Below are 25,603 nucleotides of genomic sequence, written 5' to 3' on the forward strand. Positions count from 1 at the left end.
GCAAGCATGGACAGCGCAGAGAAACTTTACAGTATTTACGGCACATGTTCTTCTAAGCCTCCGAGGTACCATCCTTCAAGGACTCTCGTTCAAATGGAGACTTTTAGTCATGTGGTTGATCAACAAAAATAGCCTCTTCACATTTTTGATAGAGTTACTGTTGATAGTAAAACCATTGCTTTTTAAAGCATTTCTTTATACTTTTTATGAGTTTTGATAATGTTCATTATCTCTCTATGTATAAAATCCAACCACTGTCTGTCTGTCTGTCCGCTTTTCATGAGAGAACTACTTAACGGATTTAGGTCGTTTTTTTTTTTTTTCCCATAATTTGCTTGAACATTCCAGTTGATTTTGCACTTTCTCTCATTGTGCTATGTATCACAGTTCTCTTGTGGTAACGATTTATTTGCACAAATCCAAAAAACACACAGTGGGCCGAGGGGATGGGGGCTTCACTCTCCTCACTCACTCATCAGCCTCGAGGCATTCCTTACCTCCACTTAGCTAGTGAAAGAGAGAACTACTTAACGGATTTAGATCGGGTTTTTTTCTATAATTTGCTTGAACATTCTGGTTGGTTTTTGCGGTAAGAATCATAGTTCGCTTGCGGTACCGATTTATTTGCATGAATCAGAGAGACATGCAGCTGGTGTAGCCCTCCTCACTCACGCGTTAGCCTTGGGGCGTTCCTTACGTCCGCTTAGCTGGCGAACAAGAGATCTACTTAACGGATTTAGGTCGTTTTTTTTTTTTTTTTGCTATAATATGCTTGAACATTCCGGTTGATTTTGCGGTTTCTTTTCATTGCGCTATGTATCATAGTTCTCTTGTGGTAACGATTTATTTGCACGAATCCAAGAAATACGCAGTGGGCCGAGGGGAGGGGGGCTTTGCCCTCCTCACTCACTCATCAGCCTCGAGGCGTTCCTTACCTCTGCTTAGCTAGCGAAAGAGAGAACTACTTAATGGATTTAGATCGGTTTTTTTCTATAATTTGCTTGAACATTCCGGTTGATTTTGCGACTTCTCTCATTGCACTAAGAATCATAGTTTGCTTTGCGGGTACCGATTTATTTGCATGAATCAGAGAGACATGCAGCGGGCAGGGCCCTCCTCACCCGCGCGTCAGCCTTGGGGGTGTTCCAAAGTCCGCTTAGCTAGCGAACAAGAGAACTACTTAACGGATTTAGATCATTTTTTTTTTCTATAATTTGCTTGAACATTCCGGTTGATTCTGCAGTTTCTCTCATTGCATTATGTATCATAGTTCGCTTGCAGTACTGATTTATTTGCGCGAATCCGAGAGACATGCAGCTGGCCGAGGGGAGGGGGAATAGTGATGTCAGAATCAAGGAGCCAGGCAGGACCCTCCTCACTGTCCTATTTCACTACTACATGAACGGAGCCACAGGGAACGGCTAGTTTATCATATATGTCGCTGCATGGATTCCAATCCAGGTGGTTCGTCGTGTGGTGGCTGTAATCAGCGCATGCTCCCAATCTCCTTAGACCGATTACACCATCCTGGTAATAAATAATTCAGCAGTCAGTGTGCAGCAGCGCTACTTGAAATTGCCCACATCTCCCAGCAGCCCTGGCAGTGTAATGCTATTGGGCAGATTTGGAGGGTGTAGGAGTTGCTAGGAAGAAGAGTTAATTAAGGGAGTTTTTGAAAAAGGGAATCATGATCATCTTTCGGTTTTGGTTTCCACTCATCACACGCGCCTTTGGATTTACTGTAAGTACCCACTACCTTGGATTACAGCTTTGTCTGGATGTACATACAGTATGTGCTGTCCTGTGCCTGCTTGCCTGTGTCATTTTGTCTTAATTGGATTACGTCTTTGCCTGGAGAGCGTTCCCGATCACCTCAAATCCTCATGCTGCAATGGGAACCTGGTAGGTCAAACTTTACATGGTTTCACTACTCCGGGTTCACCGGGATTTTCATTTCACACTTTCATTGTCATCTGCCCCTGCTATACTGGACTGTGTTGGACTTTGTTGTCAGTTTTTATTGTTTATTGTGTAGTTTATTTAAATTATAATCTCTGCTTCGGAACTGGGGAGGACTTTTGCGTACACGTTTTTGTGTAATATTGTTTGGTCTTTCCATTATTTGATTAATATATTCATTATTATTTAATGGTCCAATTGTGGTGCTGATAAGTGTCTCAGTGTGGGAGTGTGTGCATGCCAGGTCACCGCTGCGTGTTGTTCCTGGCAGCGGTGGCCTTAGGGGTGTGTGGGGTCCTAAGGGCTGACCAACCCCACGCAGAGCCAGTTACGTCAAACGCTGTTACCAGTATGTGTGGACCTGCGTGAATTTAATAAAAATAATGTTAAACATACACCAGATTTTCTCATTACAGTGTTCAGCTACATTTTTGCAAGATAACACCGGACTTTATCAAAGTATAACTGGAGAATATAACGTGACAAATCAGCTTGAACGGAACAAGCGGACCTCAAAAGACCATAGGCTCAGGGCCTGGGGCGGTTTCCCCACTTGCCAACCCCCAAATGCCGCTCTTGGTTCCTGGGGTCCCCACAATAAAATTAACCAATCTTCGGAAATGTGAATCTTAGTGTCCCCCACAACCCCTACAAATGTGTTTAAAAAAAATGAGCCCCCTCAGCCCCAGTTTCTCCACCCTGGGTGATCACCTAGTTTGACTAAATGGTACAGCTAGCTGGCAGGAACTGTGGTTATCTCAATGATATGCATGTTAGCCTATTTTGTGTGAATGAATGCCGGCCTCTGATAGGTTGGTTTCTGTCATATGCCCAATGCCAGGATAGGCTCTGGCCCTTCTGACATCTGAACTGATTTGGTGCTGAAGCAGAAGTGCTAATCATAATCAGGTTTCATAATAAAGCATGAGATACTCAGAAATAGCAGCTATCTCTTTTGTGTGATCTGATAATAAACACACTGAGAGACAGAAAGCAGCTTAGTTTTTATTTTTATGTTTCCTCAGTTTGTCACCATTGAACTTACACCAGCACGGGGTAACAAAGAAACAGTCAGTCAATGTCCAATCCGCTATATCCTAACACAGGGTCACGGAGATCAGCTGGAGCCAATCCCAGCCAACACAGGGCGCAAGGCAGGAACAAACCCCGGGCAGGGCACACCCACATACACCCAGCACAATTTAGGATCACCAATGCACCTAACCCTGCATGTCTTTGGACTGTGGGAGGAAACCCACGCAGACACGGGGAGAACATGCAAACTTCACGCAGGGAGGACCTGGGAAGCAAACCCAGGTCTCCTTCCTTACTGCAAGGCAGCAGCGCTACCACTGCGCCACCGTACCGCCCAACAAAGAAACATCAAAGGGCCAAATCAGAGGTGCCAAACATACTACCTGGTCTCTGTCCACTTCTTATAAATAAGCTCTCATGAGAGAGCAAAGGTGTTTCCTAAAAATTTGCAAACAGGAAACATTTGAACACTCACAGGAGGGAAGTGGCTTTATAGAAAGGATGTCAACATGCAGCCCTGAAAGACCACAAAACTCGATGCTGACACCTCAGAAGCCAACATACTGTATAAGCGCCTTTGTGTATTTTCACCACTCATCAAACAAGAGATTCTGTCCTGAATGCCCTTTATAGACACAATGGTACCTCTGAGTGGCCAAAATGCCACGTGCCACCTACTGAACCCTAACCCTGATGGTAAGAAAGCCAACTTGCACTTGACAAGGATACAGATAAGCAGGGCTGGATTAAGACGAAAATTGGGCCTGATGCTGCAGCACAAAAAAGTCCTATTTTTTCTCGGCATTGGTGCATTCGACACTCACTGTACAGGCGCACTCAGACCGACCAAGGAGCCTTAATTGCTTGCGACACAACCAGCCAGCCTTTATTGAACATGAATAATAATAACGACGTAGTATCATAACAACTCGAGATTAACATCAAACTATGTAACCATCAACATTCAATAGCAATTGTCCTGAAAAGTGCACTTAATGCAGAAAACCTAACAATGAAATACACAAAATTTCACAATTCTCTTACGAAACAGAGTAAGAAAAAATGAACTTGCAGAGACATTGGGTCAAAGTGACTCAGTTCAGGGCTCTTGAGGTAAAAATTTATCCACGATTTAAATTTCATAATAGACCAGAATCCTGTCCAGGATTTTAAAAATTCTAAACATCCATGCTGGGGCCCGCGGGCCGGCTTTTAGTTTTTACCTTTACAGATAACCATTTAAATAGCCATCAATTTTTACTGTACAACTAACTTTCAGGTGAAAAATTTACTACGTGGCACTTACTGATCAATAATAAAGTGGCAACAATCCCCAAGATATTGCAAAAAAAACAAAGCTAAATTACTAAGTAAACTGTTTAACGTAAAATTGATAGCATTAACTTGAAATCTTCAGTTAACAATAAACACAAACAACGTTATAGTTACGTCACAAACGCAATGAACAATAGCAACTGTATAATAAGTAATGCTGTGTCTAGGGCGTGTGAAAGTCGGACTCCAAATTTCATTCTAAGAATTATTTTGAGGTTAATATAGCAAAGGAAAACTGTACAGCTTCCGGAAAATTCTCGTCTATTTTCATCTGGGCCTATTTCAGGAATGGGCCTAATGTTGCAGCATCAATAGCACCCCGCCTTAATCCGGCCATGCAGATAAGCATATTCACCATGAAGAGAGAGGAGAAATGATACATAATGAAACAATGCCATATTATTAAACTTGCTCAATTCACCCCAATATTGCTGGGGTCTGCAGCCCTATCCCAGGACCTCTGGGGTACAAGGCAGGAAATGGCCCTGGACAGACCTCTGTATACTCAGATTTGGAGCAATAGACCTGTCATGCGTGTGTCTTTAGGGTCCTTTCATTGGATTGGCTGTGTCAAGCTGTGGAATGGCCAATTGGGGGGAGGCAGCTTGATGGCCAAGGTCTCCAGGACTCCAAACAAATCCAAATCCTATTATGGGATATCATCTACTGTTAAATTCTGCTCTGAACTTGTAATCATTTTTATTGTACTATTATACTGTATTGAAGATTACTTGTGTCCTGTTTCTATGTATTGTATTGTATTTACCACCCCTATTTTTTGACACACACTGCCCACCCCCAACCTACCTGGAAAGGGGTCCTCTCTTTGAACTGCCTTTCCCCAAGGTTTCTTCCATTTTTTTTTCCCTACAAGGGAGTTTTTCTTTGTCTTCTCAGAGAGTCAAGGCTGGGGGTCTGTCAAGAGGCAGGGCCTGTTAAAGCCCATTGTGGCATTTCTGGCGTGATTTGGGGCTCTACAAAATTAAACTGTATTGCATTGTATTGTATTGTATACTGGAGACAATCTGGGAAACTTTGAGGGAAATCTTTACAGACACAAAGAATAATCAAACTTTACATGGACACTGAACCTAATCTTCTGAGCAGCATGGTAGCTCAATGGATAGGCTGCTGATTCACCAATTCAGGTATAGTTTAAATAAAAATAAATAAAATAATAATAATAATTCTTTACATTTATATAGTGCTTTTCTCATTACTCAAAGCACTTTTCAAACTGAGTGGGGAGCACTTCAACCACCATTAATGTTGTAGCATCATTCTGGCCCCTTAATCACCCCCCTGTTTCTAATTGGCTATCTCTCTCACCCCCCTCATCACCTAACAGCTAATGTGTGGTGAGCATACAAAATGGCTGCCATCACATCATCTAGGTGGATTGCTACACATTAGTGGTGGTTGAAGTGGCTCCCCCACTCACTGAAGCATTTTGAGTAGTGCTACGTAAATGTAAAGAATTATTATTATTACTAAGCCAACGCCCACTGTAGCATACGCCGATGTAAGAATAGGAACGGAAAACGGTGGAGAAAGGAATTCAGCAATCAAGAAGAAATAAATACTTCTTGAAAGATGGAGTTGTGAATAGGTGTTTTGGTGGAGATGACAGATAAAGAGTCGAAAGTAACTGTGTGACTGTAATCTGAATTTTAAATTCCAGATTTTAGGTGCATAACAGCAAAAGGCCCGCCTCACCATTCTTTTAAGCTTTGCTGTTGGAATTCTAAGGAGACACTCATTTGAGGATCTAAGGTTACGATTTGGAATAATAAGATGTCAGAATTTATTCATCAGACCACTAGGACAGCATTTTTTCACTTAAGAAACATAGCAAAAGTTACACCTCTTATATCATTGAAAGATGCTGAGAAATTAGTTCATGCGTTTGTTTTCAGTCGACTAGATTACTGTAATGCACTCCTCTCAGGACCACCCAAAAAAGACATAAATCGTTTGTAACTAGTACAGAATGCAGCTGCTAGAATCCTAACTAGGAAAAGAAAATCCGAGCACATTTCTCCAGTTTTGATGTCACTACACTGGTTACCTGTGTCATTCAGGATTGACTTTAAAGTTCTGCTTATGGTTTATAAAGCCTTAAATAATCTCGCCCCATCTTATATATCGGAATGTCCTGACATCTTATATTCCAAATTGTAACCTTAGATCCTCAAATGAGTGTCTCCTTAGAATTACAAGAGCAAAACTTAAAAGAAGTGGTGAGGCGGGTGGCCTTCTGCTGTTATGCACCTAAATTTGGAATAGCTGACCAATAGGAATTCGCCAGGCTAATACAGTGGAGCACTTTAAAAAAACTACTGAAAACACATTATTTTAACATGGCTTTCTCATAACTTCACTTTAATTTAATCCTGATACTCTGTATATTCAATTCATTATAATAACTATTCATGGTGGCTCTAAAATCCGTTACTAACCCCTACTTTCTCTTCTGTTTCTTTTCTGGTTTCTTGTGGTGGCGGCTTGCACCACCACCATCTACCTCAAAGCACCGTAACGTTCCCAGCATTGATGGACTAAAAGCCAGAAGTCTGCATGACCATCATCATCAAGTCCTCTTCTGTGAGTACCTTAAATACAAAGAGGACTATTTCATTTATGTTAGGTAGAATGCCCAGAGGGGACTGGGTGGTCTTGTGGCCTGGAACCCCTGCAGATTTTATTTTTTTCTCCAGCCGTCTGGAGTTTTTTTTTTGTTTTTTTCTACCCTCCCTGGCCATCGGACCTTACTCTTATTCTATGTTGATTAATGTTATCTTATTTTAATTTCTTACTTTGTCTTTTATTTTTCTTTTCTTCATTATGTAAAGCACTTTGAGCTATTTTTTTTGTATGAAAATGTGCTATATAAATAAGTGTTGTTGTTGAAAGATCTAACCCTAGAAAAAGCCACGTACAACTGACCATGGCTGAAGACTGGTTGTTGTAGATTAACGCAAATCTTTGCAAACGTTTGTCCTTGGGACTTGTTGATAGTCATGGAGAAGACGAGTCTGAGTGGGAATTGTGTGCGTTTAAATGTAAAAGGGAGTTTGGTGTCGGAAGGAAGGAGAGAGACTCTGGGGATGAAGCTTGTTTCAGAATTTTGGATAGCGATCAGTTTGAACTCAATATTTGTATGTAATTGGGTAACGATGAGTCTTGCTCCATTGCAAAGACCTTTTGATGGCATAATATTTGGGAGGAGCATAACTACAGCTCCCACCTTCAGATGAAGGATATGGGGAGGCATGCCAGTTGGTGTGAGGGTGTGTAAAAACTCCTGTGGGTACGTTAGTTGATCATTAGGAATGTTACTGACTACTGTATCTACACTCTCGAAGGTCACTTTTTCACCCTGTATAAGATCAAGAACTTTGTTGTTAACATGTAGAGAATCGTCGTTTGTGACGCTCAGTATTGGTCTTGTAGCAAGTTCTTGGGGAGTCACAGTCCAGAAATTACTATCACCGTAAAGTTGAGCAACTGGGTCTTGTTGTTGTGGTAAACATTGAGAAGGTAGTTCTTCTGTGTCTCTAGTTTTACCTTCCCGAACTTGAAGAAGCCATTGAACAAACTGAGTTTCACTTTCGAGAGCTCTCATATTTTTTGTGAGTTTTAGGATTTTCATTCCGTTCCACAACCTGTGTTTGTTGATGGAAGAGGCAACAGTGAGGGCTCGAGAACCGCAGAAGATAACAGGCAGTATTTGGCGGAAATTAGGGATACTGTCGTTCATTTTATAGCAAAGACTTGGGAAACAACCATCGCAGTATAACGAAAATAGGAAGGAGCGAAACCAATGCCAATGGTCGATAGAGTACCTTCCTGTAGCAGGCTACGGAAAAGACTCCCAGGCACACACATGGCTGAAGTGAAAGGTCACGCGGTCAGGCTAGATATAGGGCGGTGATGTGACACCAATGGGGTCGTGAGAGAGGAGCGGGGAATGCGGTAGTCCGAAGGACGAATAGCAATCGAGAAAAGCGGCGTGGGGGTGTATGGCATGCCTCGGGCAGCATAGGGAAGGGTTTGGAAGAGGACGATTAGCAATTGAGAAATGCCGTTTCGGCTGCATGTTTGCGGGACCGCTTTTGAAGAGGAAACAAGATGAACCAGAAGAGAAATATATATTATAAGAGATTATTATTATTAATGTGCTGTACATGTAAGACATAACATGCAAGGAAAAGAACAGCAAAGAGGTCATGTCATTGTGTAATCCAGACCAGGGTGATAGTCTGGTGCCTATCCCAGCTAGTATAGGGCGCAAGGCAGGAACAAACCCTGGATGGGACACCAGTCTATCTCAAGGCAAACACACACACATCAGTGACAGTTTAGCATTGCCAGTTCACCTAAATTACATATCTTTGGACAGTGGGAGGATGGCGCACTCCTGTGAACAAATTATATTGTATTACTGTATTATATTATACCAGTAATGGCGCACTGCTATAACGATAACGGCGTCCGGATAAGTTGCCCCCCACATTTTGCCTTCAACACTTTTCGCACCCAGTAATTTTCACCCCCCCTCCCACACACATACACATTTCACCACCACTATATTTTGCCCAGGAATTTATGTACATATCTATAATTGCAATTAAAAATGTAATTAACCTTACCCAACATTGAAAATAAAAAAAGTTCACTCAGGTAGTGTTCTTACAGAACTCACAGATCAATGTGTTCCACTGAAACTTGTATGTGTGATTGCCTCCATAAAAGGTGAGTATTGTACTTAAAATTTAATCCATGTTATATGATATAGTATTGTACAATTGTACTGGATTTCACACGGTTTTTGCCAGAACTACGGCCATTTCAAAACGTGCGATTACAGTTTTTGCCGCCTGATTATTGGTGTGTGGCCGTGTTTGAAGAACCATCAACACCTCGCAGACAGCGCAATAACAAAACTGTTGTGTCACTGCTCACCACATCATGTATTACTGTCTCACGGAAAGCGTTATTTTTGCATCAAGACTAAACCTAAAATCAACTTTAAAAAATTTCAATATGGCAGAAAGAATTTCGTCAATTAGAGATAAAAGAAAATTGATTGATGATGATAACCACATTTACATGTTTTCAAAAAAAAATCTGCAAAGGACTTCTTCTTCTTCTTCCGGCTGCTCCCGTTAGGGGTTGCCACAGCGGATCATCTTCTTCCATATCTTTCTGTCCTCTGCATCTTGTTCTGTCACACCCATCACCTGCATGTCCTCTCTCACCACATCCATAAACCTTCGCTTAGGCCTTCCTCTTTTCCTCTTCCCTGGCAGCTCTATCCTTAGCATCCTCCTCCCAATATACCCAGCATCTCTCCTCTGCACATGTCCAAACCAATGCCATCTCACCTCTCTGACTTTGTCTCCAAATCGTCCCACCTGAGCTGACCCTCTAATGTCCTCATTTCTAATCCTTTACATCCTCGTCACACCCAGTGTAAATCTTAGCATCTTTAGCTCTGCCACCTCCAGCTCTGTCTCCTGCTTTCTGCTCAGTGCCACCATCTCTAACCCATATAACATAGCTGGTCTCACTACTTTCCTGTAGACCTTCCCTTTCACTCTTGCTGATTCCCATCTGTCACAAATCACTCCTGACACTCTTCTCCACCCATTCCACCCTGCCTGCACTCTCTTTTTCACCTCTCTTCCACAATCCGCATTACTCTGTACTGTTGATCCGAAGTATTTAAACTCATCCATCTTTGCCAACTCTACTCCCTGCATCCTCACCATTCCACTGACCTCCCTCTCATTCACACACATGTATTCTGTCTTGGTCCTACTGACCTTCATTCCTCTCCTCTCTAGAGCATATCTCCACCTCTCCACGGTCTCCTCAACCTGCTCCCTACTATCGCTACAGATCACAATGTCATCAGCAAACATCACAGTCCACGGGGACTCCTGTCTAATCTCGTCTGTCTACCTGTCCATCACCATTGCAAATAAGAAAAGCTTCAGAGCCGATCCCTGTTGTAATCCCACCTCCGTCACTCCTACTGCAGACTTCAGCACTGTCACACTTCCCTCGTACATATCCTGTACAACTCTTACATACTTCTCTGCCACTCACGACTTCCTCATACAATACCACAGCTCCTCTCAGTCACTCTGTCATATGCTTTCTTCAGGTCCACAAAGATGCAATGCAACTCCTTCTGGCCTTCTCTAAACTTCTCCATCAACATCCTCAGAGCAAACATTTCACTTCTTAACCGAGCTTCCACTACTCTTTCCCATAACTTCTTGCTGTGGCTCATCAATTTTATCCCCCTGTAGTTACTGCAGTCCTGCACATCCCCCTTATTCTTAAATATTGGCACCAGTACACTTCTTCTCCACTCCTCAAGCATCCTCTCACTTTCCAAGATTCCATTAAACAATCTAGTTAAAAACTCCACTGCCATCTCTCCTAAACACCTCCATGCTTCCATAGGTATATCATCTGGACCAACGGCTTTTCCATTTTTCATCCTCTTCATAGCTGTCCTTACTTCCTCCTTGCTAATCCGTTGCACTTCCTGATTCACTATCTCCACATCATCCAGCCTCTTCTCTCTCTCATTCTCTTCATTCATCAGCCTCTCAAAGTACTCTTTCCATCTGCTCAACACACTCTCCTCACTTGTGAGTACGCTTCCATCTTTATCCTTTATCACCCTAACCTGCTGCACATCTTTCCCAGCTCGGCCCCCTTTTCTCCCTCCTTAGTGTCCAACCTCTCATGCAACTCATCATATGCCTTTTCTTTAGCCTTCACCACCTCTCTCTTCACCTTGTGCCTTATCTCCTTGTACTCTTGTCTACTTTCTGTATCTCTCTGACTATCCCACTTCTTCTTTGCCATCCTCTTCCTCTATATACTCTCCTGTATTTCCCCATTCCACCACCAGGTTTCCTTTATCTCCTTCCTCTTTTCAGATGTCATGCCATGCACCCTTCCTGCTGTCACCCTTACTACATCTGCTGTAGTTTTCCAGCTGTCTTGTAATTCTTCACTGCCACCCAGTGCCTGTCTCACCTCCTCCCTAAACTCAACCTTGCAGTCTTCCTTTTTCAACTTCCACCATTTGATCCTTGGCTCTGCCCTCACTCTCTTCCTCTTCTTGATCTCCAACGTCATCCTACAGACCACCATCCTATGCTGCTTAACTACACTTTTCCCTACCACCACTTTGCAGTCTTCAATCTCCTTCAGATCAACCCTTCTGCATATGATGTAATCTACCTGTGTGCATCTTCATCCACTCTTGTATGTAACCCTATGTTCCTCCCTCTTCTTAAAATACGTATTCACCACAACCATGTACATCCATTTGGCAAAATCCACTATCCTCTGACCTTCTTCATTCCTCTCTTTGACACCATACCTACCCATCACCTCCTCGTCTCCTCTGTTCCCTTCACCAACATGCCCATTGAAATCCGCTCCAATCACCACTTTCTGTCCCTTGGGTACACTGTTCCTCACTTCATCCAACTCACTCCAAAAATCTTCTTTCTCACCCATTGCACCCCCAACTTGCGGTGCATATGCACTAACAACATTCATCATCACACCTCCAATTTCCAGCTTCATAATCATCACTTTGCCTGATACTCTTTTCACCTCCAAAACACTCTTGACATACTGTTCCTTCAGAATAACTCTTACTCCATTTGTCCTCCTATCCTCACCATGATAGAACAATTTGAATCCATCTCCGATCCACCTGGCCTTACTCCCCTTCCATTTAGTCTCTTGCATGCACAATATATCAACCTTCCTTCTCTCCATCATATCTGCTAACTCTCTCCCCTTACCAGTCATACTGCCCACATTCAAAGTTCCTACCCTCAGTTCCACTCTATTTACTTTCCTCCTCTCCTCCTGCCTCTGGACATGTCTCCCCCCTCTTCTTCTCCTTCTTCTTCTTCGGCCAACAGTAGCCCAATGTCTGCCAGCACCCTGTTGACTAACAGTACTGGTGGCGGTTGTTGTTAACCCGGGGCTCGACCAATCTGGTATGGAAATTTGTATTGTTGTCCGCATATTGATTTGGAAAAATTTTACATCGAATGCCCTTCCTGATGAAACCCTCCCCATTTATCTTGGCTTGGGACTGGCGCGAAGAAACACACTGGTTTTTGCATCCCCTGTGGCTGGGTTGCTAGCCGGTCTGATCTGATCCCACAATAATAAATATATAAAAAAATACTTTTTAAAAACCATACTTATATTAAGTTAAAAAGTCTCTTATACATCACTCGTAAAATAAAAGGTGGGTGCTTTTGCTAAGAATTTAAGAAGTGTTTTTGAATGTTGATTGATGAAAAGTGCCCACCTTTTATTTTACAAATGATGAATGAGACTTGTTGTGAATGATGACTTATTTTTTACTTTTTAGTACACTTTTTAACTTAATATACTGTATGTGTGGTTTTTAAAAAGTATTTATATATATATATATATATCATTTTCAACTTTTTAGTCTTGGGTTTGTTTTAGTATTATTTTGTAATCAATATTGTAATCACGCCTCACAGTAAGGAGACCTGGGTTCACTTCCCGGGTCCTCCCTGCGTGGAGTTTGCATGTTCTCCCCGTGTCTGCGTGGGTTTCCTCCCACAATCCAAAGACATGCAGCTTAGGTGTATTGGCGATTCTAAATTGGCCTTGGTGTATGTGCTTGGTGTTTGTGTGTGTGTCCTGCGGTGGGTTGGCGCCCTGCCCGGGATTGGTTCCTGCCTTACTCCCTGCGTTGGCTGGGATTGGCTCCAGCAGACCCCCGTGACCCTGTGTTCGGATTCAGCGGGTAGGAAAATGGATGGATGGACATTTTAACACTTTCTTTAATATTTCTATCTGTTACTAGCGCCATCTATTGGTGAAATCTTTAACTATTCTTCATATGAAAATTTCATTTCTTAATTAACGTGGATTAATTGATCAATTAGTGAAACTGATTATTGTCATCGGAAGTGAGTAAGTGTGCAAAATTCCAAGTCATTTGGACAATAGGAAGTGGGTTAAATATCGATAACAAGATTTGTACCAGACAACAAACAGGTGAAGTTAAAAGAAGTGTGGTAATAAAATGAGCTCCTTTAGCACAAATTGCTGATCAATTTAAGACTGGCCATGAGGGAAAGGTGTCTGAATCAGCTGTTTTGGTCCCATGAGGGGGACCAACACAATTTTAGGCAGGTGGTGGTGATGTTGTGGTTGATGGGTATAGTTTGAGAGCTCGCATTTCTTGAGATTGTAGGTTTAGCAATTACGGGAATTATATTTATAAATGTGTGCAAGTGTTTGAAGCCAGTAGTCAGTGAATAATGCTATACAAATATAAACTGAAATGAATCTAGAGACTAGAGGGTACTTTCAGAGGAATTGTACTATCCATATTACTAACCGAGAATGCTAAACCGGATGATGGACGCAGGCACATCCGGCAATGGGCCGTAGCTGCAAAAAGACGTACTGCGCAGGCGCAAAAAGAGTCCGCGAGAGTCGGCTGAGGAGCCGAGAAAGGCGGACAAAAGAGGGCGAGAGAGGCGGATGAGGGGCCGCGAGAGGCGGACAAGACCACAGAAAAAAGGAGTGAGCACAGGAAAAATGGAGAAATGAGGCGCAAAGAGCACCGAAAAAAGGAAAAGGCACATAAAAAAGTATTCAAACGCAAGCAAAGCACGAAACACATTGCACACGAAACTAGACCCAAAAAAAAAAAAAAAAAAAGAGGCGCGCGCACAACAGCAAGGCACCCCCCCCCCCCTACAGGCACCGGATGGGACAAACACCAAGAGGGGGATTCAACAAGCCCATGGAACACAAAAAAAAAGAACACAAAACCACCCCACAGACCCTACAAGCAAGGGACGGGACACACACAAAGAGGGGGATTCAACAAGACACAGGAACACAAAAAGAAAGAAGACGCTCGCGCAACAACAATCCTCAACACCCCCCCCCCCCCCCCCCACACACACACATCCATAAGAAGTGACACCCAAAGCCACATATTCTAAAGTGAACGTCAGCACCTTCGCACTAGACAGCATAGGTGTCAGCATTGGTGGATCTCCTTACAATAAAGCACTATTAACCGTTCAACTGCAGAAAAGGAAACATATTAACAGTGACTGCGATCCTCCTTATTACTTATCCATATTTCGCATGCTGAGAAAGAAACAAGTCATGAATACACGGTCACGGGTACAAAACGAAAAGGAAAGGATAACAGGAACAAACACACGAACACGAAAGAAACAACAAAATAGACGGCTATGCAGCATAGGTGGATCTCATTACAATAAGGCACTATTAACCGTTCAACCACAGAAAAGGCTCCATATTAACAGTGAGTGCAATTCTCCTTATTACTTATCCATATTTCTAAAAGAAAAAATGTCTCGACTCCAAAAACGCAAAGCTCAACTAAAGCTTCTAACTAACGATGTACCTAAAAGTAAAAACTTTATGAACTGCATTAGATCCTACAATAGTTCATTTGCTTTTGCATATACCGGAGTAAATATCAGGCCACCAAAAGGCAATGGCCCATACTACTTTCGCATATGTGCACAAATACTGCATCGCATTGGAACAGTGCACCCTGAAACAAATCAACAACGCAAATATGCACAAATCTACATCCTAGATCCACGTGACGCAAACTATCAATCAAAGTGCTGCATCACAACAGGCACGGATTCAAAACGAAACACCTCCCGTCTCAGACATACGTTAATGACAGCGAAGGCTACAACGGGCTTCTCACACAGCACAGGCAAATCGATTACAGCTCCAAAACAACACGTCCCAAATACTACACATGCAACAACGCGCCTCTCAAACTACACAACGAAAACATACCCCAGGAAAATTCATTCGGATTAATGAATGTCATTTGCAATCATTGTCATTCAGTTCACTTCCCTGAAGAAACAACTGGCAATACATGTTATACATTTACACGTTGTTGTCAAAAGGGTCAAATTAGACTGCCTTCTTTACATTCATATACTGAATATCTACAAAAGCTTATAACTGACGATGTACCTGAAAGTGAAATCTTTATCAACTGCATTAGATCCTACAAATCGGTATCCACTATGAACATTAACGGTGGCACTGCACGTGACATCCGTCTTGAAAAAATGTTGTTTATTGATGAATGTACAATGGCATCCAGTCACTTACTCAACACCATTCATAAACTTCTACAAACGTTTATGAATAATAATATTCCATTTGGAGGAAAGGTACTTTTATGAGGAGGAGATTTTAGACAGTGATTAGCTATTCTTCCAGATGCCATGCACTCAGCTATTGTTCAGTGCACCTTAAAATACGCAGGCAATTGGCATTGCTTTCAAAAGATACAGTTAGTAAAAAAGATACGATGTCCAGAACCAGATCATAACAATTGCTTATTACAACTGAGAGATGGTACACTCACCAATACAGATGGACTTCAGCCACATATTATTACAATTCCTCAAGCCTTTATCTGCGACGACTTAGTTACAGAGAGATTTGGAACAGCAATCTCATTAGACCAAATGCCCCTTTTAACACAACGCACTATATTATGTCCAAAAAATATTAATGTGGAAAACATTAATACCCAAGTCATTCCATTACTTCCTGGAGAGACACAACTCTTTCTAAGCTCTGACAAACTTGACTCTGATCACAACAATAACCATCTTAAATGACCTTACAAGTTCTGAGCTGGAATTACCTTTTACACTTAAACGGCGTGTACAAAGAAATTTTCAAATAAACCTTTACACTGTGCCACACACTTTATTGTTTGCTTTCTATTTGCATCATCTACACCGTCACACTATTCTATATCTCATTCATACATCACGCTCTTTGTCATTCCCAACACCGGGGGTTGGCGAGCGAAGCGAGCAGGGGGCAGAGCCCCCTAGTATAATATAATAAAAGGTAACTTTAGGTGAAGCTCCATAAGCTGGCATTACCATAGACACTGTGGCACTTGAATAAAATAAAGTCTGATTGATTACATTGTGTATAAAATGGAAACTTTGATGGTAATTTGATGGAAATGGCTATTATCTGCTATTGCTATCATATGCTGTTATCTAAGGGTTGCGCAGTGGTAATGCTGCTGCCTCAGAGTAAGGAGACCGGGGTGCATGTTCCAGGAGCTTGCATGTTCTCCCCTGCGTGCAGTCACCTCCCACAGTCCAGAAACATGCAGGTTAGGTGAATTAGTGATCCTTGGCCCTAGTGTGTAGTTGGTGAGTGTGTGTGTGTGCCCTGTGATGGACTGGAACCCTCTCCAGGGTTTGTTCCCTGCTTGTGCCCTGTGCTAGCTGAGATATACTCCCGCAGACCCCTGTGACCCTGGACAAAGCGGGTTAGAAAATGACTGACTGACTTCTAGTATCTAGTAAAAAGCATGTTACACACAAATGCCAATTGTACTGAACAGCAGGGTGGCACTGAAGACTGGAGACGGTGGCACTGATCAGAAAGCAAGAGACAGAGCTGGAGGTAGCAGAGTTAAAGATGCTAAGATCTGCACTGGGTGACTGACTTCTACTATCTAGTGTAAAGTAGTCTTGCTAAAGCTAGGCATGTATTCTCATTTGAAAAGCAAGTCTGGCCCGTGAGACTAAGTAAAAAGTGATTTAATTTATTGCTTATGCCAAAAAATATTTATATAAATTATATTTATATTATATTACAGTATACTTGTGTGGTATTGAGAGTTGTTTGATGCCACGGTTTACAATATGTAAAGAGCCTTGCTAATGGCGTGAAAGGTAAAATATGTAAATAAGGGTTATTCTCGCTAGCATTTACGTAGCATTCCACAGGATGGTGCTGCCATTCAAGATATGACACCTGAGTAAAGCGAGTCACGGGTTTGCTCCCAGGCTCTTCGTACTAAGCAGGCTACGCCGCCGCTGCAGAGGTGTGCCCCGGCGCTCTTGTTATTTTCTCCCTCAGTACTCTCTGCAGAGCAGCAGACTGATTAACAGACAAATGTCACCAACAGTCTAACAAAGACTGCTCGAACGATTTAGTGGACCAGTCACAAACCTGAAGAGTATTAATGGTAATGAAGGAGGTACTGTATCTGGTCCCGGCTTTCCACCTATACTGATGGCCTTGATGGCAGAATATTGTTACAAGATGTCTGCTTGTACTTTTAATGGATCAGCGTATGAAGGTAATTTCAGTTTAATGGCCATTGAACGATCTTAAAGAGAGAGAGAAAGAGAGAGAGAGAATCACATGTTTAGAGTTTGACAAATATGGAGTCTGACCTAAACTTTACATGATAATACATCATGGACCTGGATAATTATCAATCCATTACCCAACCCGCTGAATCCGAACACAGGGTCACGGGGGTCTGCTGGAGCCAATCCCAGCCAACTCAGGGCACAAGGCAGGAACCAATCCCGGGCAGGATGCCACCTGGATAATTATTCATTTTATAAACCTGTTGGATGATCCATTTCCTTAAGAATACAGGCAGAATAATTAAGTACCGATTGGATTTTATACAAATAAAAATGCCCAGCATACACAGTAGAGCACTCAGTATGGCACCGAGTGGGCCTGTGGAGTTCAGCCACATACACTCATTCAGGGAGTCTGAAATAAAAGGACTTTCAAGACCAGGAAGAATGCAGCCTCTTATCTATCTATCTATCTATCTATCTATCTATCTATCTATCTATCTATCTATCTATCTATCTATCTATCTATCTATCTATCTATCTATCTATTATATAGTGCATTTTACATCTATCTATCTATCTATCTATCTATCTATCTATCTATCTATCTGTCTGTCTGTCTGTCTGTCTGTCTGTCTGTCTGTCTGTCTGTCTGTCTGTCTGTCTGTCTGTCTGTCTGTCTGTCTATTATATAGTGCATTTTCTATCTATCTATCTATCTATCTATCTATCTATCTATCTATCTATCTATCTATCTATCTCCATTGTAGCGCCTTTCACATTATTTTTACAATTTTCAATGAAACCTCGCTTCACATCTGGTACTTACAGAACTCGACATAGCAGCCAAAATCAAAACAGGTAATAATTAACTGATCATGAATAAATCATATTTAAAGAAATGCCGGTGAGATATCGTAAACAAACACACATAAAACTGCGTTTAATTATTCAAAGAAACCTGAAAGGCGTGTCGCAGGGTGCTAATATTTCAGTGAATTTTAACAAGGACATTTTGCAAAGAAATAATTGCGATCGTTAAATTAAATCTGGTACATATTTTGCATATACACACAATATGTACACATGCATTACTGCCTCTTGGAACGTTCAAGCGCATAGCTGAAAAATTATACTATTATATGAAAAGCACTTTACTAATGGCGCCGCTTAGTAATAACGGTAGTCAATATAATATAACCATCTCTATATTCTAATTCAGGGTCGTTGGGGGCTACAGCCAATCACGACACTGTCGAGCGGAAAGTGAGAAGAAAAAAACCCTGGGCCGAGCGCCAGTCTATGACTTGAGGTCACTGTACTTAGGCTAGTCAAAATAAATTTGCTCAGTTCTATGTAATTATGTTGTTTTACTTTTTGAAATGTATAGCACTGGTCTACTATGTGTTAAAAATAATAAAAGCGCTAGTTCAGGTGATATTAATTGATTAAAAATAAAAGTGTGAGCAAAACCAATAACGGACTGTTGGGCTTGCCGTTGTTTATAGGATTTGTATCTCCCGTAATCGTTTTATACTTTTTGTGATGTATAGTAATTCATGTTTTTGAATTACAAAACCAATAATGCTGGCTAACAACTTAGAGAAAATACATAAACAGGAATGAGCCCTACGTCATAAGATATGTAGGCACAGAATATGCATTGTCTACGTTAGATTTTTATTTAGTCCTAATGTTGAAAACATTGTACTGCAAACATACTGTATTTTACTTATGAGTTATTTTGTGGACTTGTGGTCATCCCACTGTAAGACGGTCTATAGTTTAATCAGCTGATTGGTTTAAAAATAAAAATGATAATCGTGAGAAGCACTGGACAGATGTGTTCCGTCTCCCCTAAATTGTATGTGTCGTTGACAGATAAATAAATAAATGCTTAATTGTTTTAAACATTCCGAGTGCCTAGAACTGAATTATTCCTCTCTGCAAAACAAACAGCGTACACGCAAGTCCGACCTCATGCAAAAAGGTAGGCTCTGATGCCATCATCATTTCACAATTTGTTTCTGTTTTGCGCCATATTGCGCAAAACGTCACGGCTGGGCCAGACAAGAGAAGCGGAATTAAGTGATCGTGTTTTACCAGAATGCATTTTTGAAAGAAAGCGAGCAAGCGAGAGAGAGAGAGAGAGAGAGAGAGAGAGAGAGAGAGAGAGAGAGAGAGAGAGAGAGAGAGAGGGAGGAAGGACGCTTGGGATTTTGGCTGCAAAGGGTTAACGATCGGTCTGGTGCCATATGCTGGTTGTGATGCAGAGAGAGAGGCAGAGCGAGTGAGCGTTGGTGAATCAAAGAGCAGCTGAAACACAGAGAGAGTTTGGACACAATGGACCCTCCATCAGCCGGACTTTAAAACACGACGAGCGGCTGCTGTCCAGCGGGGATCAGGTATTTATTTGCGGAGCTGCGAGTCATATAGGTCATCGCACCAGTTGGGTGTTTTGTGCTGATTATAATGTACAAATTTCCGTTGTAAAAGCGAAAATTGACTGTTATTATGGAAATTATAAGATGCAGGAAGCAACGTAGCAGAGAGGAGTAGGGCTAAGCAGGCTCTGTGGGGCTCTGCGCGGTCCTAGCGCCGAACCCAATTGTGTCGGTACAGAGGAATAAACAAAGCGCCCGTGCGAGCGCACATCTGCCCCCGTTAAACGCACAGCTGCGTGGCTTTCCATGGCTCGGTTGCGTTTTTGTTTCGTTAGCTGTGGTGCAACTTCAGCGACAAACCCTGGCTCAGGCAGATATGACAAGCAGCAGCATTGTGTAGGAGGCACTTTTCGCATTCACGGAGCCAACTATAGTGACTGTTTGTGCGCTGGCAAAGCCGCTCACATCATTATTTTTTTAAAAAAGAGCAACACTTGTACTGATGAAGATGGGGATGATGAAGTGCGTTTGAGTTGAAGAACGTGCACATGCGCGTATTATTTTTTGAGATTAAAAAATTACTGACATCAGTAATATACAAAACCCTCAATAACAGTTGCCGAGTGTGACACTGCAAATCGTGAAGCTACGAACAGACATCAATAACACTTCATTGTGAAGTGTGACCAAACTCAAGTGATTCCACACATTTCCTTCGGTGCTCTGATATAAAATCAGGTTTAACCCGGTAAACAGAAGTGTGTTGTTTTTTTTATTTTTTTTTAGGAGGGTCGCTATGCGTTGACCTTCTCTGGTCACCTGATTATTGGCTTTTGTAATCCATGCGCAGTGAATGTACAGTACGCACATTGTAAGGAGTTACTCGGCCTTTTTGTTTTTTTCCTATAGACAACTAACTTGTGTATACTGTGCCATGCATTGCTTGAATTGGCTAGTAAGAAGTTGCAATAATAAATGTAGCATCCACGATACTTTGATTATTTGGATATATGTATTTTGATTATTCGGCTGTAGAGGTAAAAGCTAGGCGTGTGTCCATGGGAATCTGTAACAAACCAAAAAAAGAATGAAAGGGAGTTCTGCTTCTGTAATTTCCATCCATTTTGTGAATCTCTTCCCCCACAATACTTTGATTGTTTGGTTATATCACAGTACATATGTAGTGGGGTGAAATGAAGATACGGGGGATTAAGCCAAATGCTTGGGGTGCCAACCAGGCAAAACCAAATTTAATTGCAGCAAAAATGAATCACAAAACGATGTGCCTTCTTAATCACTATCCTAGATAGATAGATAGATACTTTATTAATCCCAAGGGGAAATTCCCATACTCCAGCAGCAGCATACTGATAAAGAACAATATTAAATTAAAGAGTGATAACAATGCCGATAACAATGCAGGTATACAGACAGACAGTAACTTTGTATAATTTTAATGTTTTAATGAGTCGCATAGTGTGGGGGAGGAACGATCTCCTCAGTCTGTCAGTGGAGCAGGACGGTGACAGCAGTCTGTCACTGAAGCTGCTCCTCTGTCCGGAGTTGATCGTGTTCAATGGATGCAGTGGATTCTCCATTATTGACAGGAGTCTGCTCAGCGCCCGTCACTCTGCCACGGATGTCAAACTGTCCAGCTCAATGCCTACAATAGAGCCTGCCTTCCTCACCAGTTTGTCCAGGCGTGAGGCGTCCCTCTTCTTTATGCTGCTTCCCCAGCACACCGCCGCATAGAAGAGGGCGCTCGCCACAACCATCTGATAGAACATCTGCAGCATCTTATTGCAGATGTTGAAGGACGCCAGCCTTCTAAGGAAGTATAGTCGGCTCTGTCCTTTCTTACACAGAGCATCAGTATTGGCAGTCCAGTCCAGTTTATCATCCAGCTGCACTCCCAGGTATTTATAGGTCTGCACCCTCTGCACACAGTCACCTCTGATGATCACGGGGTCCATGAGGGGCCTGGTCCTCCTAAAATCCACCACCAGCTCCTTGGTTTTGCTGGTGTTCAGTTGTAGGTGGTTTGAGTCACACCATTTAACAAAGTCCTTGATTAAGTTCCTATACTCCTCCTCCTGCCCATTCCTGATGCAGCCCACGATAGCAGTGTCATCAGCGAACTTTTGCACGTGGCAGGACTCCGAGTTGTATTGGAAGTCCGATGTATATAGGCTGAACAGGACCGGAGAAAGTACAGTCCCCTGTGTTGCTGACCACAATGTCAGATGTGCAGTTCCCGAGACGCACATACTGAGGTCTGTCTGTAAGATAGTCCATGATCCATGCCACCAGGTATGAATCTACTCCCATCTCTGTCAGCTTGTCATTAAGGAGCAGAGGTTGGATGGTGTTGAAGGCGCTAGAGGAGTCCAGAAACATAATTCTTACAGCACCACTGCCTCTGTCCAAGTGGGTGAGGGATTGGTGTAGCATGTAGATGATGGCATCCTCCGCTCCCACCTTCTCCTGGTATGCGAACTGCAGAGGGTCGAGGGCGTGGCGGACCTGTGGCCTTAGGTGGTGAAGCAGCTGCCGCTCCATGGTCTTCATCACATGTGACGTCAGAGCGACAGGCCAGAAGTCGTTCAGCTCACTAGGACGTGATATCTTTGGGACGGGGGTGATGCAAGATGTTTTCCAAAGCCTTGGGACTCTCCCCTGTTCATCCTCTTTGGAACATTAAATGAGCGTTTCTGGCTTAGTTCAGTACAGAAGCAAGATCAGCCTCGAAATGAGGCGCCACCTTCCGGGCAGTGTCCTCCTTTTATACATCATGCAGACTGGAAGGGGCGGAGCTTCTGTGCCTTGGAAGGTGTGGTTTCCCGAGGCTGTGAGGGATAAAAAAAAGAGACAAGACTGTCAGCAACAGCACCTCCTCTCGTCCAGGGATGGGCGAAACCTGGAAGGTGACCCTGTGGTGCACATCCATGAGAACATAAAAGCTAGACAAGTATAAATGGGAATCTGTAAAAATAATCGGGGCGCTCGAGAGACTGAGCGAGGAGTTTGAGTGTCTGGGCTTGCGAGTGTCCTGATAAAAACCAACATCCAGGCCTTCAATAACCACCTGGGCACAGCCATCAGCGGTGTGTCTGTCTGCGGAGAGAGTGTCGACCTCGTCAAGAGGTTTACTTACCTCAGCAGTGACATTTGTGTGACTCTGGTGACTCTTCCTATGAAGTCAGTAGATGGATTGAGAGAGCATGGGGGGGGGGGGTCGTCATGAGGTCACTGGAAAGGGGTGTGTGGCGCTCCCCATATCTCTGCAAAAGGAAGAAGGTCCAAGTCTTTAGAGTCCTGGTGCTTCCTGTCTTGCTATATGGTTGTGAGACATGGACGCTATCCAGTGACCTGAGACGAAGACTGGACTCCTTCATGTGTGTCTCTCTGGTTTGACTTTGTGTTGCTCATGGAGTCCCGATTGAGGCACATGACCTGCATTGTAAAGGAGCATCAGCCATGTGGCGCGTTTCCCCAAGGGTGATCCAGCTCGTAAGATCCTCATTGTTGGGGACCAGAAAGGCTAGACCAGGCCAAGGGGTCGCCCACGTAACACCTGGCTGCAGCAGATAGAGGGTCATTTCCGGTGGGTGGTACTGGACCGTGTGTCTGCCTGGGGGGTTGTCAACCGGGATCCCAAGTTATTTCATCATGTAGCGGGTGCGGCAACACACTGTACCAGTGCCTGATCCCCAACCTGACTTCCCATCCATCCATTATCTAACCCGCTGAATCCGAACACAGGGTCACGGGGGTCTGCTGGAACCAATCCCAGCCAACACAGGGCACAAGGCAGGAACTAATCCCGGGCAGGGTGCCAACCCACCGCAGGACACACACAAACACACCCATACACCAAGCACACAGTAGGGCCAATTTAGAATCGCCAATCCACCTAATCTGCATGTCTTTGGACTGTGGAAGGAAACCAGAGCGTCCGGAGGAAACCCACGCAGACACGGGGAGAACATGCAAACTCCACGCAGGGAGGACCCGGGAAGGGTCCCCAGGTCTCCCAACTGCGAGGCAGCAGCGCTACCCACTGCGCCACCGTGCCGCCCCCAACTTGACTTGACTTATAAAAATAAAAAAAAAGAATGAAAGGGAGTATTATGTCTGGGATAAAAAGAATGAAAGGGAGTTCTGTGTCTGGAATTTCTGTCCATTTGGTGATTCCCTCGTTTTTCAGTACAGGTTCACAGAGTATGGGATTAGTATATTTTATTGTTATTCAAAGGAGTGCACTGCTGAACAAAATTGCGTTTTTCCAGACTCCATGTACAAATACAAACATAATGACAAGTGCAGGTTATACACCAATGGATAGAGTGTACACACGCATGAACATATAGGCTGTCTGCTTATAGACCCCCACAGCACTCTACTGATAAGGACTCAAATTAAACATGAACACGATGAATACATTATTGCTGCATAAGTGTATGAATGTAAGTGTATGTGTGAGCGCTCCCTGTTACAGACAGACATTTTGTCCACACATGGAACCCGCCTTGCCCCTTAGCCTGCCAGCTTTAGTGTGGGTATATTGTCTCTCTATTATATAAAAAAAATCCTGGGACAAGATGTGACTTTTTCATAGAGAGACACTTTCACATCCCGTGAGATGAGACTTTGTGCCAAGAGATGCAACCAGGCCCAGGGCCGGAAATAAAAGACAAAGAGTAGATGACAAAGTAGAATGTCGTAAAGAGATTCAAAAGCGTTGCTGCGATACACATGCAGAGCAGGTTGGAGATAATGGAAGTACGAAAATTCAGAAGTCTTAAAAAAATGATAGTAAAGATGGCATTAAACGGAAATTATTACTTGGTGAAATAACGGAACAGCGAAAAGAGATCAAATATATTGTTCAGATTTAAACTTTAAGTCGGTGACTTGTAGATCGTCTAATTCGTGTTAAAGATAGTGTTTCTTCGCAATGAAGAGGCGTATCCGCCAGAATTAAAAGATTTGTTGTTTGGTGAAATTGAAATCCACATACGTGAGCCACAGAGACGCAAAGTGGCTGGCACATAGTGCAGGACCGGGGGTTAGCGAGCAGGGAGCAAAGCCCCCTAGTTTTTAAAAAAAAAAAAAAAAGCTATATGCATTTAGAGTTGCAAAATCCGTTAGGCGATATAGATGGCCGCCTATAGGGTGCTGCTTATGAAATATAAGGGGCCGCACTATGAGCTGAGAGGCTTGTTTGGTAACTCAAGGGGTGGGCACTCCAGACACCCGAGGACGTGCATACAATGAATGAAAGAAGAGAATTCCAAACCCATGTGTGCACGTGGTATATCAGAACATAAGAAGGCTGAGAAACGAGAGGAGACCATTCAGTCCATCAGACTCATTTGTTTCGCTAATAGCAAAGCAGTTCCCATATCTCACCGTAATCCTAGTTAAAGGTGGTCAAGGTTTCTGCTTCAATTCCATGTCTCGGCAGTTTGTTACAGAGTCCCACAACTCTTCAGCTTTAGATGAACTTCTCCTTAATTTCCAACAATGTCCTCGAGTATGTGACTCGACCTTAAGCTTGATAGAATTCTGCTGTGTATGTTTTATCCGTCCATTAACAAGCCCCTTTAACTGAGCTCAGAATTGCAGAGTCTGGAG

At 42.9% G+C, this 25,603-nt stretch overlaps 2 protein-coding genes across 2 annotated transcripts in view; both read right to left on the minus strand.

Moving 5' to 3' along the window:
• LOC114664509 (pyruvate dehydrogenase (acetyl-transferring) kinase isozyme 2, mitochondrial-like) overlaps nt 1-25,603 on the minus strand; it is a 905,310-nt gene that overhangs the window by 554,079 nt on the left and 325,628 nt on the right. The gene's annotated exons all lie outside the window — the stretch shown is intronic.
• The window catches only part of LOC127530166 (uncharacterized), a 341,522-nt gene continuing 337,509 nt past the window's right edge, over nt 21,591-25,603 (minus strand). The window contains exon 2 of the mRNA XM_051936417.1: nt 21,591-22,489. Within this exon, the coding sequence (XP_051792377.1) occupies nt 21,592-22,233 (642 nt within the window). The 5' untranslated portion in view covers nt 22,234-22,489 and the 3' untranslated portion in view covers nt 21,591. The remainder of the gene's footprint in view (nt 22,490-25,603) is intronic.

This window comes from Erpetoichthys calabaricus, chromosome 14, assembly GCF_900747795.2.
Source record: "Erpetoichthys calabaricus chromosome 14, fErpCal1.3, whole genome shotgun sequence".
Lineage (NCBI taxonomy): Eukaryota > Metazoa > Chordata > Cladistia > Polypteriformes > Polypteridae > Erpetoichthys > Erpetoichthys calabaricus.